The sequence below is a fragment of the Temnothorax nylanderi genome, unplaced genomic scaffold (genome assembly GCF_030848795.1).
Source record: "Temnothorax nylanderi isolate EJ_2023f unplaced genomic scaffold, tnyl_v1.0 TNYL_tig0243_pilon, whole genome shotgun sequence".
Taxonomy (NCBI): domain Eukaryota; kingdom Metazoa; phylum Arthropoda; class Insecta; order Hymenoptera; family Formicidae; genus Temnothorax; species Temnothorax nylanderi.
Genome location: NW_027249305.1, coordinates 127,893 through 144,415, shown reverse-complemented (window position 1 = coordinate 144,415; position 16,523 = coordinate 127,893). Strand labels below are relative to the sequence as shown.

At 32.0% G+C, this 16,523-nt stretch overlaps 2 protein-coding genes across 6 annotated transcripts; one reads left to right on the top strand and one right to left on the bottom strand.

Moving 5' to 3' along the window:
* Nucleotides 1–618: 618 nt before the first annotated feature.
* LOC139779827 (uncharacterized) lies at nt 619–5,872 on the bottom strand. 5 transcript variants are annotated; one of them, XM_071718307.1, is made up of 9 exons: nt 5,757–5,872; nt 5,547–5,641; nt 2,819–3,029; nt 2,546–2,725; nt 2,153–2,299; nt 1,788–2,012; nt 1,268–1,500; nt 975–1,134; nt 619–849 (listed from the first exon to the last, which is right to left on the bottom strand). In XM_071718307.1, exons 2-9 carry the CDS (start codon nt 5,601–5,603, stop codon nt 689–691), a joined length of 1,374 nt encoding a protein of 457 aa, XP_071574408.1. In that variant the 5' UTR covers nt 5,604–5,641; nt 5,757–5,872; the 3' UTR covers nt 619–688. The 5 variants fall into 5 exon arrangements, with proteins under 5 accessions (XP_071574408.1, XP_071574410.1, XP_071574409.1 ...); XM_071718309.1 differs by having other exon boundaries at nt 5,471–5,641; nt 5,757–5,804; XM_071718308.1 differs by having other exon boundaries at nt 5,706–5,784.
* Nucleotides 5,873–5,915: 43 nt separating this feature from the next.
* Nucleotides 5,916–13,160, top strand: LOC139779829 (uncharacterized). Its single transcript, XM_071718310.1, has 9 exons — nt 5,916–6,058; nt 6,171–6,344; nt 8,934–9,206; nt 9,301–9,489; nt 9,748–9,888; nt 10,028–10,252; nt 10,541–10,773; nt 10,903–11,062; nt 11,176–13,160. Exons 3-9 carry the CDS (start codon nt 9,002–9,004, stop codon nt 11,388–11,390), a joined length of 1,368 nt encoding a protein of 455 aa, XP_071574411.1. The 5' UTR covers nt 5,916–6,058; nt 6,171–6,344; nt 8,934–9,001; the 3' UTR covers nt 11,391–13,160.
* The last annotated feature ends 3,363 nt before the right edge of the window (nt 13,161–16,523 follow it).

Genomic DNA, 16,523 nt, shown 5'->3' with positions numbered 1-16,523 from the left:
TAGAATAATTATCGCGTTTAATACAACGTTGTCCAAAAATAATAAATCCCGATTTCCAACTTGAGGAAAGAATGTCCATGTCCATGAAGAACCGTGAAACATTGAAGATTCATATAATTATAAATTTTTTTAAACGAGACAGTAAAACTTATAGAAGAAAGAAAATTTGTCTAGATAGCATAAATATGTAAAAAAACTTAGATGCGTCCTAACTTTCTTTAAACGCCTTTGACATGTCCAAACGACGTATTTTATTTACACATTAATGCTGTCTAGACGCTCTTTTCTTTGTTACTAATTCTTATCCTGTGCCTTTTATCTTTTTGCACACTGATGTCTACTTTTACCAATGCAAGTTATTTTTAATCTCGGTTTAACATACTTTTTATTTTCTTATAGTTTTAAGAATTTGAAAAAGGTAAAAATTGTAAATTAACTCGAGATTAAAGTTAATCTGAATTAATAGAAAAAGATTAATTAAATTAATGTTTTGAATTTTGTAGTAGCCTCAGAAACGCTCACAAATGTACGACACATGATATAAGTTATTGAAAACTTTCAAATATGTTATACTTCATCATTGGCTATTTGACCAAATATCCTAAAAATAATCATTAGTAATCGTCCACATATAGTTTATTATACATATGATATACACATAATGGTGAAATATTGTAATAAAATGATGTCACGCTCTATCCATGTCTGCCTCTTGATGTTCTCTTGCGTGTATTTGTGCGTTACGTTTTTCCTCGTTTTCACTTCTTGCCTTTGAGTGCCGAAACCATTCCATAACCCTTTGTTGGATTTTTTTTTGATCGGAATCTGGCACATTTTGAAGAACAGATCCTAGAAAAATATTATAATTTTTATTATTATAATTTTATGAAACATATAAAAAAAACTGGATTACTTGTTTGTAGTCATTTCAATATATTTCGTATGTGTGAAGAGATGATTGCGTGAATACTTACTAAAAATCAGTTTCATTAACGCAAGTTTGTGTAATGGCGCTTTTCCACGTCGGCCTTCCCAGTTATATTTGCCTGCTAATTTGTTTGAGAATATTTTGTAGAGAGACCTTTTTACTGCATCATCAACGTTACTCCCTCCTATTGATTGTACATACGCACGCTGCAAAATTGAGGAATATATATATAATGGATATATGAAGCACAAAAAAAGCATTCCAGCAAGACAGCATACAATATTTTATAAATACTTTATGCTATCTGGGATACAAATAATAAATTGTACATTAGCTTACGATAGAATTAGCGCGTTGGGAGTTAGGGTCGTTTAAAATTTCTTCAACCTCCATTACTTGGAACGTTGTCTTCATGGGAAATAAATCTTCAATGTCTTCAAAAGAACATGTTGGATTCTGTAATTTCTTCTCTTCATCTGTTCTCTTCACTAATATATCCAATAAAGCATTTCTCTGTTCAACATCATCCTTTATGTCGGTTATTTCTTCGGTCAATCTTGTTAGATGGTACTCTGCACATACAAAGTAAATTATTTATTATTACACACAATTAGTGTTCTGCTACTAGACATAAGAAATTCACAAAAAAGTACAGTATTCATCCAGTAAACACCAATTAAGGGTAATCAATGTTATAATTTTCCACTCAACAATGTAAAAAAGAAACAATATAACACATATGTAATTATATTGCATTTACATTGTCAAATGACAAATTATAACATTAATACAATTTTAATCTTACTTGTTGTTTACAGGGCAGTTCGCATTTTTTCAGGCTCAAATAATTTCAGCTTACCAAATGTTGCTTGTGATAATTGATCATTTGTATTATCATTATCTAGCACGAGCTCCCTCCTTTCATGAGCTCCCTTTTTACTTTTCTGTGTGGAAATTGATTGGCCAACTTTCTGGGATGTCTCGGTATGCCGATTTATATCCTGCCGATTCTTTGTAGGTCCTTTGTACGTAGAAATCACTTTTTCTTTTCTTTCACATGACGAGTCATTTATGTTACTTGAATCTACGTAAACATAAAAAAAAGAAAATGTATGTACTAATTTATATAATTTATGTTATATTTTTTTATATTCAAAAAGAGAAGACATAATTTTTTTATTTCAGCATACAAGTACTATACTTTATATAACAAAGTTTGCTTACCTTGTGAAAATGAGCGTGAATCTTTGGGTGACAATGTCGGTGATCCGTCGGAATCATGTCTCGTAACACCCCGGGAAGTGACATCCTTCGTACGTGCATTACGTATATTTTCATTGTCATTATTGTCGACTTTTCTGTATCGTTTAACTGAAAATGTTGCAAGACATTTGTAAAATTAATATAGTGGTACTAGTTCTTAATGAATTTTCTATCCAGCACTTACAACATATTTAGTAATTACCATTCTGGTTTTTGGTGAAAAAGTTTACCACGAGTTTACTATGTTGTTTTGTGTGTGTGTGTGTGTGTGTGTGTGTCCATTCCTTGTTTACTAAAATATTAAATACGCGGGGATTTCTAAACACTGTGTGTATTGAATTTATTTATAATAACCTTTTGGAGAAAGATGTGGATTAGATGGTAGATTTGTATGTCGCTCTTCTTCGCTTTCTGACCATGACGGAGAATATTCTTTCGCTGCTCTCTTTTTCCTATATTCTTTTCCTTCCTTTTCCGTATCCAAGTCTGATGTATAAAGGGCCTTTTCTAATTTCTCATAAGCGTTTTCTAAGGCTGTAAATATTAATATATCATTAAAATACTAATCACAGTATAAATACTATTATGTCTGTCTCTAATAGAATATCGTTTTGTTAAAATACTTACAATATTTGCCAAATGTCCGAATAACTTTATGGGATGTCCACCGAATGCTTGGTACTTCTTCTTTTTCTACTGCTTTTCTGATTATTTGATCTGTTTTATAATGTGTTGGATATTTGCACATATCTTTACTTTCAAACCATACTGTTGGTACAACTTGAATTCCATCAGTAAACTCTGCGATCACGAATCGTCGACTGGACATTGTATTTTCCTGCCAAAACCAATTATTGTACGAGTAAATTGTTCAAAACGCGTCTGCATTGACATACATATATACAGTAAGACATTTTTTGGAATACAAAGAATTAAGATAATATATGGTATTAAAAGAGAGAATTAACAGTATTTTTCAATCGAAACAGTATGTATGTGTAGAATAAGAAAGAATTATATTAAGCACCAAACCTCATATTCATATTTTATGCTCTTAATTATGAATCTCAATTATTAATTTATAGTGTTTATAAGCGGTATTACAGCAAAATATTGTGTATCTTTACACGGCAATTTTAAAAATTTATGATTGATTTTACTTAAAGGCCAGACTTGAAGAGTAGATAGATTTCTTACTTTAAATATACCTAAACTGACAGAACTGCACGGTGTATTATACAGTTCCTCAACAACCATAAATTTACGACCGATAGCAATGTTTGTACCTTCAGTTGTAGTAGCGATATTTTCTAAGCATACTACATCGTTTCCTATAAGACAACAGTTGTTAGGAGATTTGATTGATATAATGAAATCTGGGATTTCTATTTTTGAAAATTGCGGACTAAAACAACCTGTCACCAGTGGCCCCTTATCATGTTGATCTTTGACACATATTTTTGAAACATTTTTATTGCCATAAGTATTCTCACAAAAACTCATTTCCGCATAGCGATTGCTAATTTGTTCCAACGGTCTCTCGGATTTCCTTAACATAGATTTTAACTCTTTCATGAAATTTTCAAAGGGAAAAGCACTAAAAGTGTCTAAGGGTCCAAGCTGTTTTACGCAATCAGTTATATGCACAAGACCGTGAATGTTATGAGATACAAATTCTGGCCCATAAATTGTGATAAAACATTTAACGAAATAATATAATAAATTTTCTGCGTATGCAATGTATTCAGAATTTTTCTGACTTAATATGCGCACAGCAACGTGCAAGCAGAGAAAATGCGAAAAAATGTCTGAAGGCAGTTCTTTGTGCAATACAACAGGTCCAGTATACAAAAGAAATTGACGGAACTCGGTTGCTTTCCATTGAGCAACATCTTGTAATGCTTGTGGTTTTCTTGCAAATTCCCGAGGAATAAAAGGTCTGATATCTAGAAGAAATTTGGAAACATTATTTATTTTTTGAGACGTTAAAAACCTTGTTTTAAGAGGACCACTTAACCATAATTTTATTATCTTCTTCATACCAATAAATATCATATGCATAGGATCTAACGGAATCTGAGATATAATATTGAAATTTTTAATATCTAGTAGTACAGAACGACCGAGATGGTGCTCTTCTTGATCTTGATTACGAAAACTACGATCAGTTCTATTCTGACAATGAAAATCGGGAAAGCAAACTCTGTTTGCAATAAAGTCGCCTTCGATTATGCATTTTGTGCAGCTAAAATACCCGGTATGACCTTTAGTAAGAGTGATGAAAGATTTTGCAGGCGCATCACATACGATAGAATGCATTGAGACTGAAAATTTTATTCCGTTGTAAGTTATGCCGTTATCTATCAAGATATTGATGTCATTTACGAATTGTTGTAAAAATTCATTCGCATCCTCTGGTTTACTTTTGCCAAAATAACAACCAATAAGAAATACTTTTCCATAAGACATGATTCGACCTAAAATTGGCCATAATTGATTTGAATTGGAACGCGATATTGGCAAGCCATCGATACCTATTTGAATCTGAATGCAAGTAGAAACAATATCCCTGTTTGCTGATAAAAATTGAATAATACCCCATTCAATACCAAGATGATAATATTTTCCAGGTAACATATTTGTAATATCTGATAATCGTGGTGTACGTAATAAAGTTTTTGCGCAGTTTGGTAAACTGGAATATTTTTCGTCCGTTTTTTTTAAACCGGATAATAAATGCGATAATGCTACGTGAGAAATGCGATGTGTAACAGCCCACTGTACTAAAAAATTCTTAACAGATTCAAGATTATTAGCGTCTTCCTGTTTTGCGCTATTGTCTTCACTCGTGCAAATTGCTGATGAAAATGTATTATTCAATGAAATATCTAATCCCGATGTATCACCCGCTTTATTTAGTGATGGTAAATTTATTTTGTCATTTATAATACTGCTAACGGCATTATTGAAATCGACACTTAAAACCTCGTCGTTATAATCGTTTTGGGTAGAGGAATTATTTAAAGTTGATTCCGCAGATGTATCAGTCCGAAAGTCATTTATAATACTGCTAACGGCATTATTGAAATCGACACTTAAAACCTCGTTATAATCGTTATGGGTTGAGGAATTATTTAAAGTTGATTCCACAGATGTATCAGTCCGAAAGTCTTCGTCATGTATTGATGAAAATATTTCATTTTCTTCACGGATTAATCTACGACGATGTCTTGCAGAAATATGTAACTTACGCTTCAGAGAAAAAGACATTATACTTACTATGTATATATATATATATATATATATATATATATATATCAGATAGTATAGGTAATTGATACTCTTGTGTCTTTACCGTCTTGCGATCTAACGGAGGATATGCACAAGTACGATACGTTGGAGCGTTCAACATAGAATCGCGGAGCTTCGTCGATGATCTTCCATCCTTGTCTTTTGAATAAATATATGTAACGTTAAATTATTATTTAAAGGAAAAGACTTGCATTATACTTACACAATTCGTGTATTTATATATCAGCATTAGGTGTAATATAATTTGTCTCACCGTCTTGTGTAGCAGTCTATCGAGCTTCTAGAACTATAACGGATGAGGATATGCATACGTACGATACGTTGGAGCGTTCAGCATAGAATATGCGGCGGCCGTAGAGCTTCGTGATAGCGTGGGTAGATGTGGACGCGCGACAATGATCGTCTTTTGTTTTAATCGATAGTTGCGGGTCCACGTTTACCCGCGCTATAACGAAGCTCCGCGGTCGCCATATTAGATCATATTCGATACTGAACGCTTTAACGTATCGTACGTGTGCATATATCCTCCGTTAGCTCGATAGACTGCTACACAAGGTGAGACAAGTATTACTATATTGATATATAAATACATTATAAGTATATATAATGTATGTCTCTTCTTGTGAAACGTAATTTATATATAAGGTTATACATATTTCTTCAAAAGACAAGAAGATCATTATCGCATGTTCACGAAGCTCAGTGGTCATCATTCTATGCTAAACGCTCCAATAACGTATATCGTACATGTGCATATCCTTCGTTAGCTCGGTGAAGCTCAATAAACTGCTACACCCAGACGGTGAGACAAGAGTATTACCTACTGATATATGTAAATATTGTAAGTATAATGTCTTATTTCCCTCTTTACCATTACATATTTCTGCAAGACATCGTCGTAGATTAATCCAAAAAGAAAATAAAATATTTTCATCAATACATGACGAAAACTTTCGGACTGATACGTTTGCGGAATCAACTTTAAATAATTCCTCTACAAATAAACTATATTATAACGAGGTTTTACGTGTCGATTTCAATAATTCCGCTTGCAGTGTTATATAGATAACGAGATAAATATATCGTCACTAAATGAACCAAATACATCAAAATTAAATATTTCATTGAATAATACATTTTTATTAGCAATCTGCACAATAAATGAAGAAATATCGCAGAGCAGAAGGACGATAATCTTAAATCTGTTAAGAATTTTTTAGTACAGTAAGCTGTCACACATCGCATTTCACGTAGCTGCATTGTCGCATTTATTCCGACATTTATATCATATTCGGTTTAAAAAAGACATAAAATGTTTTCCAATTTACCAAAATGTGCAAAAACTTTATTTTACGTATATGTACACCACAATCATCAGATATTATAAAAATACAATAAATATGTTTCCTGGACGATATTATCATCTCGGTATTGAATGGGGTATTATTCAATTTTTATCAGCAAACCAAGGAATATCGTTTCTACTTGCATTCATATTCAAATAGGTATCGATGGCTTGCCAATATCGCGTTCCAATTCAAATCAATTATGATAGCCAATTTTAGGTCGAATCATGCTTCATGGAAAAGTATTTCTTATTGGTTGTTATTTCGACAAAAGTAAACCAGAGGATGTGAATGAATTTTTACAACAATTCGTAAATAACATCCAAATCTTGATAGATAACGGCATATCTTACAACGCAACGGAATAAAATTTTCAGTTTCAATACATTCTATCGTATGTGATGCGCTTGCAAAATCTTTCATCACTCTTACTGAAGGTCATGCCGGGTATTTTAGCTGTACAAAATGCACAATCGAAAACGAGTTTATTGCAAACAGAATTTTCTTTCACGATTTTCATTGTCAAAGTAAAACTGATATGATCATTAAGTTTTTGTAATCAAATCTAAGAAGAGCACTATCTTGGTCGTTCTTGATATTAAAATTTTCGATATTATATCTTAAATCCCGTTAAATTCTATGCATATAATATATATGTATATTGCTATTATGAAAAAGTTAGTAAAATTATATTTAAGTGGTCCTCTTAAAACAAGATGTTTAACGTCTAAAAAAAATAAAGAGTTTCCAAATTTCTTCTAGATATCAAGCCTTTTATTCCGCGAGAATTTGCAAACAGGATAACGAGCATTACAAGATTTTGCTCAATGGAAAGCAATAAATCCCAACAATTTCTCTTGTATACTGACCTGTTGTATTGCATAAAGAATTGCCTTCAGACATTTTTTTGCATTATCTCTACTTGCACGTTACTGCATGTATATTAAGTCAGAAAAATTCTGAATTTATTGGGTGCAGAAAAGTTATCAAACTATTTCTAAATGTTTTATCACAATTCATGGGCCAAAATTTGTATCTCGTAATTGCATTCACGGTCTTCCACATATAAGTGACAGCGTAAAGCAGCTTAAGCCATTACACATTTGTACTGCTTTTTCCTTTAAAAATTTTATAAAAGATTTGAAATTTATATATTAAGGAAATCCGAAAAACCGTTGAAACAAATTATAGTAATTGCTATGCAAAAATAATAAGTGTACGTGAGAATACTTAATACTTATCGCAAATTTGAAAAATATGTGTCAAAGATCCACATGATAAAGAGCTGGTGTCAGGGATCTTTAATCCACAATTTTCAAAAATAGATTTTTCACAGATTTTATTATATCAATCAAATCTAACAATTGCTTTATAGAAAACAATGTAGTATGCTTGCAAAATGTCGTTATACAATTGAGAGTACAAACATTGCTAATAGGACGTAAATTTATAGTTGTAAAGGAACTTTAATAATACTTCATGCAGTTCTGTTTGGATATCTTTAGAATAAGAAAATTATATCTAGGTACTCTTCAAATGTAACTTTTGAGTGAAAATCATTTTTTAAATTGCCATGTAAAGATACAGAATATTTTGCTGTAAGGGCTCAGTCACAATGAGAAAAATAAGGAATAAGATAAAGGAATAAGGAATAAGGGAATGTCGCATCTCACTTCGGTACATGTACATTAAAGTGAGATGCAACATGCCTTATTCCTTATTCCTTTATCTTATTCCTTATTTTTCTCATTGTGACTGAGCCTTAATACCGCTTATAAAAACTATAAATTGATAATTGAGAGAGACATTCAGAATTAAGAGAATAAAATATGAATATGGATAGCCCCGGTGCTTAACACAAATTTTTCTTATTCTACACACATCTCTTACAAAAATTTAATACAGTAAGTTATCATTTGGCTAGTAATTAATTACTTACTTTTTGAGTATTAAAAACATTGTTAACAGTGCTTTTAATACTCAAAATGCTTCCAATTAGTAAAATATCTACTGTTTTCTTTTTTTTTTTCAATATTATATATTTTCTTAATTCTTTATTTTCCAAAAAATGTCTTTCTGTGTAGATGTATGTAAATACAGGCACATTGTGAACGATTATTCGTACAATAATTGAGTTTGGCAAGAAGATACAATGTCCAGTCAACGATTTGTAATCGCAGAGTTTACTGATGGAATTCAAGTTGTACCAACAGTATGGTTTGTAAGTAAAGATATGTGCAAATATCCATTACACTATAATACAGATCAAAGAATCAGAAAAGCAGTAGAAAAAGAGGAGGTACCAGGTATTCGGTGGACATCCTGTAAAGTTATTCGGACATTTGGCAAATATTATTGTAAGTATTTTAACAAAATATCTATTAAAAATAAACATAACAGTATTTATACTGTGTTTAATACTCTAATGATGTATTTAAATAATATTTTCAGCCTTAGAAGAAGCTTATAAGAAATCAGAAAGGGCCCTAGATACATCAGACTTGGATACGGAGAAGGAAGGAAAAGAATATAGGAAAGAGAGAGCAGCGAAAGTATATTCTCCGTATTCTCCGTCATGGTCAGAAAGCGAGGAAGAGCGATATACAAATCTACCATCTCCTCCACATCTTTCTCCAAAAGGTTATAATAAATAAATTCAATACACATAATGTTTAAAAATCACCGCGTATTTAATATTTTAGTAAACAAGAAATGGACACACACACACACACACACACACACACACACACACACAAAACAACATAGTAAACTCGTAGTAAACTTTTTCACCAAAAACCAGAATAGTAATTATTAAATATGTTGTAAATGCTGGATAGAAAATTCATTAAGAACTAGTACCACTATATTAATTTTACAAATGTCTTGCAACATTTTCAGTTAAACGATACAGAAAAGACAATAATGACAATGAAAATATACGTAATGCACGTACGAAGGATGTCACTTCCCGGGGTGTTACGAGACATGATTCCGACAGATCACCGACAATGTCACCCAAAGGTTCACGCTCATTTTCAGGTAAGCAAACTTTGTTATATAAAGTATAGTACTTGTACGCCGAAATAAAAAAATTATGTCTTTTCTTTTTGAATATAAAAAAATTAAGACAAATGATGTAAATTAGTACATACATTTTCTTTTTTTCATGTTTACGTAGATTCAAATAACATAAGTGGCTCGTCATGTGGAAGAAAAGAAAAAGCGATCTCTACGTACAAAGGACCTACAAAGAATCGGCAAGATATAAATCGGCATACCGAGACATCCCAGAAAGTTGGCCAATCAATTTCCACACAGAAAAGTAAAGAGGGAGCTCATGAGAGGAGGGAGCTCGTGCTAGATAATAATAATACAAATGATCAATTATCACAAGCAACAGTTGGTAAGCTGAAATTATTTGAGCCTGAAAAAATGCGAACTGCCCAGTAAACAACAAGTAAGATTATAATTGTATTAATGTTATAATTTGTTATTTGACAATGTAAATGCAATATAATTACATATATGTTATATTGTTTCTTTTTTACATTGTTGAGTGGAAAATTATAACATTGATTACCCTTAATTGGTGTTTACTGGGCGAATAACTGTACTTTTTTGTGAATTTCTTATGTCTAGTAGCAGAACACAAATTGTCTGTAATAATAAATAATTTACTTTGTATGTGCAGAGTCCCATCTAAAAAGATTGACCCGAGAAATAACCGTCATAAAGTATGATATTAGACAGGGAAATGCTTTATTGGATATATTAGTAAAGAGAACAAACGAAGAGAAAATATTACAGAATCCAACATGTTCTTTTGAAGACATTGAAGATTTATTTCCCATGAAGACAACGTTCCAAGTAATGGAGGTTGAAGAAATTTTAAACGACCCTAACTCCCAACGCGCCAAATCTATCGTAAGCTGATATACAATTTATTATTTGTATTCCAGATAGCATAAAGTATTTATAAAATATTGTATGCTGTCTGGAATGCTTTTTTTGTGCTTCATATATCCATTATATATATATTCCTCAATTTTGCAGCGTGCGTATGTACAATCAATAGGAGGGAGTAACGTTGATGATGCAGTAAAAAGGTCTCTCTACAAAATATTCTCAAACAAGTTAGCGGGCAAATATAACTGGGAAGGCCGACGTGGGAAAGCGCCATTACACAAACTTGCGTTAATGAAACTGATTTTCAGTAAGTATTCACGCAACCATCTCTTCACAAATACGAAATATATTGAAGTGACTATAAACAAGTAATTCAGTTTTTTTTTTATATATTTCATGGAAATTATAATATTTTTCTAGGATCTGTTCTTCAAAATGTGCCAGATTCCGATCAAAAAAAAATCCAACAAAGGGTTATGGAATGGTTCCGGCACTCAAAGGCAAGAAGTGAAAACGAGGAAAAACGTAACGCACAAATACACGCAAGAGAACAAATACATCAAGAGGCAAACGTTAACACACAAATACCCGCAAGAGAACAAATACATCAAGAGGCAGACATTGATAGAGCGTGACATCATTTTATTACAATATTTCACCGTTATATGTATATCATATGTATAATAAACTATATGTGGACGATTACTATAATGATTATTTTCAGGATACTTGGTCAAATAGCCAATGATGAAGTATAACATATTTGAAAGTTTTCAATAACTTATATCATGTGTCGTACATTTGTGAGCGTTTCTGAGGCTACTACAAAATTCAAAACATTAATTTAATTAATCTTTTTCTATTAATTCAGATTAACTTTAATCTCGATTTAATTTACAATTTTTACTTTTTTCAAATTCTTAAAACTATAAGAAGATAAAAAGTAAGTTAAACCAAGATTAAAATTAACTTACATTGGTAAAAGTAGACATCAGTGAGCAAAAAGACAAAAGGCACAGAATAAGCATTAGTAACATGGAATAGAGCGTCCAGACAGCATTAATGTGTAAATAACATACGTCGTTTGGACATGTCAAAAGACGTTTAAAGAAAGTTAGGACGCATCTAAGTTTTTTTACATATTTATGCTATCTAGACAAATTGGATTATTCTTTTTTCTTTTTTCTATAAGTTTTGCTGTCTCGTTTAAAAAAATTTATAATTATATGAATCTTCAATGTTTCACGGTTCTACATGGACATGGACATTCTTTCCTCAAGTTGGAAATCGGGATTTATTATTTTTGGACAACGTTGTATTAAACGCGATAATTATTCTATGATAATTATATGTATATGTACAAAATTGTCACGTTTAATGTAACGTTTTCTGAAAATTATTAATTATATATATGTATATAAAATTACCTCTTCTTTTTCGCGCGCACTCGAGCATGTCCTTCAGCATCTTCGTCTCTGTGTTTCTCTGTGTTTCAGACTCCACGTGATGTTCTGGCCAAATATATTGTCTGCACGTATCAACCGGGAATCAACGACAAGCTCAATGCTAAGACATTCAGAAAATCGAGGCTATAACGTACGCGCATGGTCAGCCTTGACAACATGAAGCCGTTTCAGTGCCCAGTGCTGCAGACTTCGCAGCAAGCAAACGTCACACCGGTTTGCACTCATATATTATTAGAAATAAACATCCAGAAGAGGATGTATAGCTTTGATATGACTCGAGTAGCAAATTAGTTAGCCGACGATTGGCTGCTGTAGATATAACATTAGCCCAATGTTGACCAACTAATTTGTGCTGCTCGAGAAAGCTCTGACAGTAAGTGTATCAGATTGCTCGTCTTATCCGTGTATACGGATGTATCATCAGACCATCCATCCCACCCGAGTTTTCCGTAAACGCGACGTGACAGGAAGTTGGAGAAAAATGTTAAGCCTTAAATCCTATTCCAAAAATTGAATAAATTAAGGTATTTTTGTTTTACGGAACTGACCGGTGGCAACTAGAGTCAACTTTGAAATTTCAAATGGGAGCATATGTCATGTAGGATATCATTCGATTATAGAGCTTGGAAAAAAGGAACAATCAAGCTCTAGCCAACGATACTCTACACGACATATATGTCCTTATTTAAAATTTTTTGTCTTTAATTTGCCACTTCCGGAAAACTGAAATACTTTAACTCATTCGATTTGTTGAGTGAGATTTAGGGCTTAACATTTTTCTTCAACTTCCTGTCATCTCGCGTTTATAGAAAAATCGGGTGACGGGTGGTCTCTGATACTTGTACATACATATATGATCTTGTACATACATATATTTATATTTACATTTGTATTTACATATATTTATATTTCGATTTAATATATTGATATTTACATTTATATTTATATTCTTGTTTTATATTTCTATTTCTATTTATAATTATAGATATTTTTTGTATATGTAAATTATCTCCCCATTAAACATTTTTTTACAAAACTGTGTATTTAAAAAATCTTAAATCCTGTGTATTAAGATCCATAAGAGCTCCACAAAATGTCCATATACGAGATCTAAAAATGCTCCATAAATCATCCATGAAAGCTTTACGAAATGTCCATACGAAATCTAAGAATGCTTCATAAAACATCCATAAAACGTTTATAGAAGTTCCAGTACAAGCTCTAATATATGTCCATGTTACCTCCGTGGAACCTCCATCATTACTTCTAATGGAGATCTAATGGAGGTACTATAAGCGGACATTTCGAGTATTAGTGGAAGTTCTGTGGATGTTACATGGACGTCCATTAGAGGTTTTGGATCTCCATGATGGATGTCTAATGGACGTCTAATGGATGTTTTGCTCCGTGTGGGAAATGATGGGTGAAGAATTAGAAAATCAACGACAATTAGAATTGAATCAATTGGAATTACAATTATTATTTAACTTAAGACCAGAAACGGATCGACGTCGATATAATGCCCAAAGAACGAATGAAGTTGCTGCTGTTTTCACTACAACTGCTGATGGAGAAATCCCTGAATCATACGTTGTAGTACGTAATAAAAATACCAAAACTTTGCAAAATATCAGTATCATGAACCCAAATGTTGAGCCATGGATTTATCCATTGTTTTATCCATACGGTACTCAAGGATGGCATTGTCATTTAAAGAAATTAAATAGTGACAAACGTATAAGTAGAGGGCAATATGTCAAGTATCGCATGGCTATTCGTGATGATTTTAATATTTTTTTATTAGGACGACGCTTATTCCAACAATGGCTTGTAGACAATTATGTAAGAATTGAAAGAGACAGAACGGAATATTGCAAAACTCATCAAAAAGAGTTGCGCTCTGAAACATATCAAGGTTTAATAGATTATATGCAAAATATGGTAAATAATTTAAATGGACGTATTGGAAAAATGGTTATACTTCCTTCTACGTTTATCGGCTCACCACGTAATATGTTTCAAAATTACCAAGATGCAATGACACTTGTTGTTAAATTTGGTAAACCAGATTTTTTTGTCACAATGACCTGTAATCCAAAATGGCGTGAAATTACAGAAAATCTTTTGCCTGGTCAACAAGCTTATGATAGACCTGATATTTGTGCTCGCGTTTTTAATATTAAAAAAGATTATCTTATAGATGTGATTGTTAAACAAAAATTTTTTGGTGAAGTAGCAGCATATGTATATGTTATTGAATTTCAGAAACGTGGTTTACCACACGTTCATATGTTGATCACTTTAAAACGAAATTTAAAATAACAACTTCAGAAATTGTTGATAAGTATATATCTGCTGAAATTCCTGATCCATGTGAGAATCATAATTTGCATAACATAATTATGAGACATATGATTCACGGGCCTTGTGGCGATTGGTGTTTAATAGATGGGAAATGTTCGAAACATTATCCAAAAACTTTCGTTGAAGAAACGAGAATGGATGAGGATGCTTATCCATATTATCGTCGACGAGATACTGGTAAGACTTTTGAACGACCTGGTGGTTATATAGTTGATAATCGTTATGTTGTTCCATATTGTCCTATGTTATCAGTTATATTTAATAGTCATGTTAATGTTGAAATAGTTTCCAGTATCAAATCTGTTAAATATTTATATAAATATATTTATAAAGGTCATGATGCTGCCTCTATAACAATTGAACCAATAACAGAAAATATAGTTATTGATCATGACGAGATACGCAATTATATTGAGGCACGTTACGTTGGACCTGTAGAAGCTAGCTGGCGTATACTTAGCAAAAAATTGCAAGATAAAAGTCATGCTATAATACGTTTGCCAGTTCATCTACCTAATGAACAAAGTATAATAATTGAAAATGAATCTATTGAAGATGCAATGACTTCTGCCTTAAATCAAGTCACTATGTTAATAGATTATTTTGCACTAAATTTACGCGATATTGAAGCAAGAAAGTATTTATACGTAGATATTCCACGTTATTATACTTTTAAAAAAGAAAAAATTAATGGTAAAACTATATCACATTGGGTTAAACGTAGTAATTATAGGTCGTATAATTGTATAGGTCGAATGTATACTGTTAGTCCAACACAAATAGAATTATTTCATTTACGGTTACTGTTACTTAATGTTAAGGGAGCTACAAGTTTTAACGATTTAAAAACTGTAAAAGAAGAAATTTATCAATCATTTTTGGAAACATGTTTAGCTTTAGGTTTAATTGAAGATGATGATGAATGGAAACGAGCTATGGATGAAGCTGTTGGATGGATGATGCCACGACAGCTTCGTAAATTATTTGTGCGTATTTTAATACATTGTCAACCTTTACATCCTGATGAACTTTGGGAAAGTTTTAAAATAGCAATGTCAGAAGATTATGCGCGACATTTTGGTATGTTACAAGCACAAAAAAAAGTTTATGCACAAATCGGTGCTATGCTTCTTGCTGAAGGCAAAAGTTTCACCGATTTTCCACAAATGGAACAATTAATAGAAAATAATGAAGAAGAAGGTAATGTGACCGTAGAACAAGCAATGGAAGTAGGTATTAGGCAATATAATCAATTAAATGAAAAACAAAAAGAAATAGTTGATTTAATATTAAATAGATTAGATGATAAAAGTCGTAATAGTCATTGTTTTTATATTGATGGCCCAGGTGGATCAGGTAAAACATTTGTATACACAACAATTTATTATTTAGCTCAAATTCGAAAGAAACGTGTGTGTACAATGGCCTTCACAGGTATCGCAGCTACGTTACTTCCTGCTGGAAAAACAGTCCATAAAATTTTTAGATTGCCAGTTCCACTATTTGTTGACTCATCATCTCCAATTAAAATTCAGTCTAAAGAAGCTCAATATTTAAAAGAAATAGATATCTTTATTTGGGATGAAGCACCAATGGCGCCACGATATGCTTTGGAAATTATGGATCGAACATTGCGTGACATTATGAATAATGATGTATTATTTGGTGGGAAAATTGTCATATTAGGTGGTGATTTTAGACAACTTCTTCCAATTAAAGTACGAGGTACACGAAGTGAAATTGTGAATCTTTCTATTAAATTTAGTTTTCTCTGGAAATATTTCGTAAATTTCTCTTTGACAGAAAATATGCGAGTTCTTCCAAATGAAATTGAATTTGCCAAATTTCTATTAAATATGGGTGATGGGATATTAAATGATTTTAATGATAATGTACAAATTCCTGAATGTTGCATAGCACCACCTAATGCAGATATTG

Coding starts and splice junctions, on each gene's coding strand:
- LOC139779827 (XM_071718305.1), bottom strand. CDS start 4,828: ATGTTACCTGGAAAATATTATCATCTTGGTATTGAATGGGGTATTATT. Junction 1,501..1,787: donor ATTATCACAAGCAACATTTG/GTAAGCTGAAAT, acceptor TTGTATGTGCAG/AGTACCATCTAACAAGATTG. Junction 1,135..1,267: donor CCCAACGCGCTAATTCTATC/GTAAGCTAATGT, acceptor TCAATTTTGCAG/CGTGCGTATGTACAATCAAT.
- LOC139779829 (XM_071718310.1), top strand. CDS start 9,002: ATGTCCAGTCAACGATTTGTAATCGCAGAGTTTACTGATGGAATTCAA. Junction 9,207..9,300: donor GACATTTGGCAAATATTATT/GTAAGTATTTTA, acceptor TAATATTTTCAG/CCTTAGAAGAAGCTTATAAG. Junction 10,253..10,540: donor ATTATCACAAGCAACAGTTG/GTAAGCTGAAAT, acceptor TTGTATGTGCAG/AGTCCCATCTAAAAAGATTG.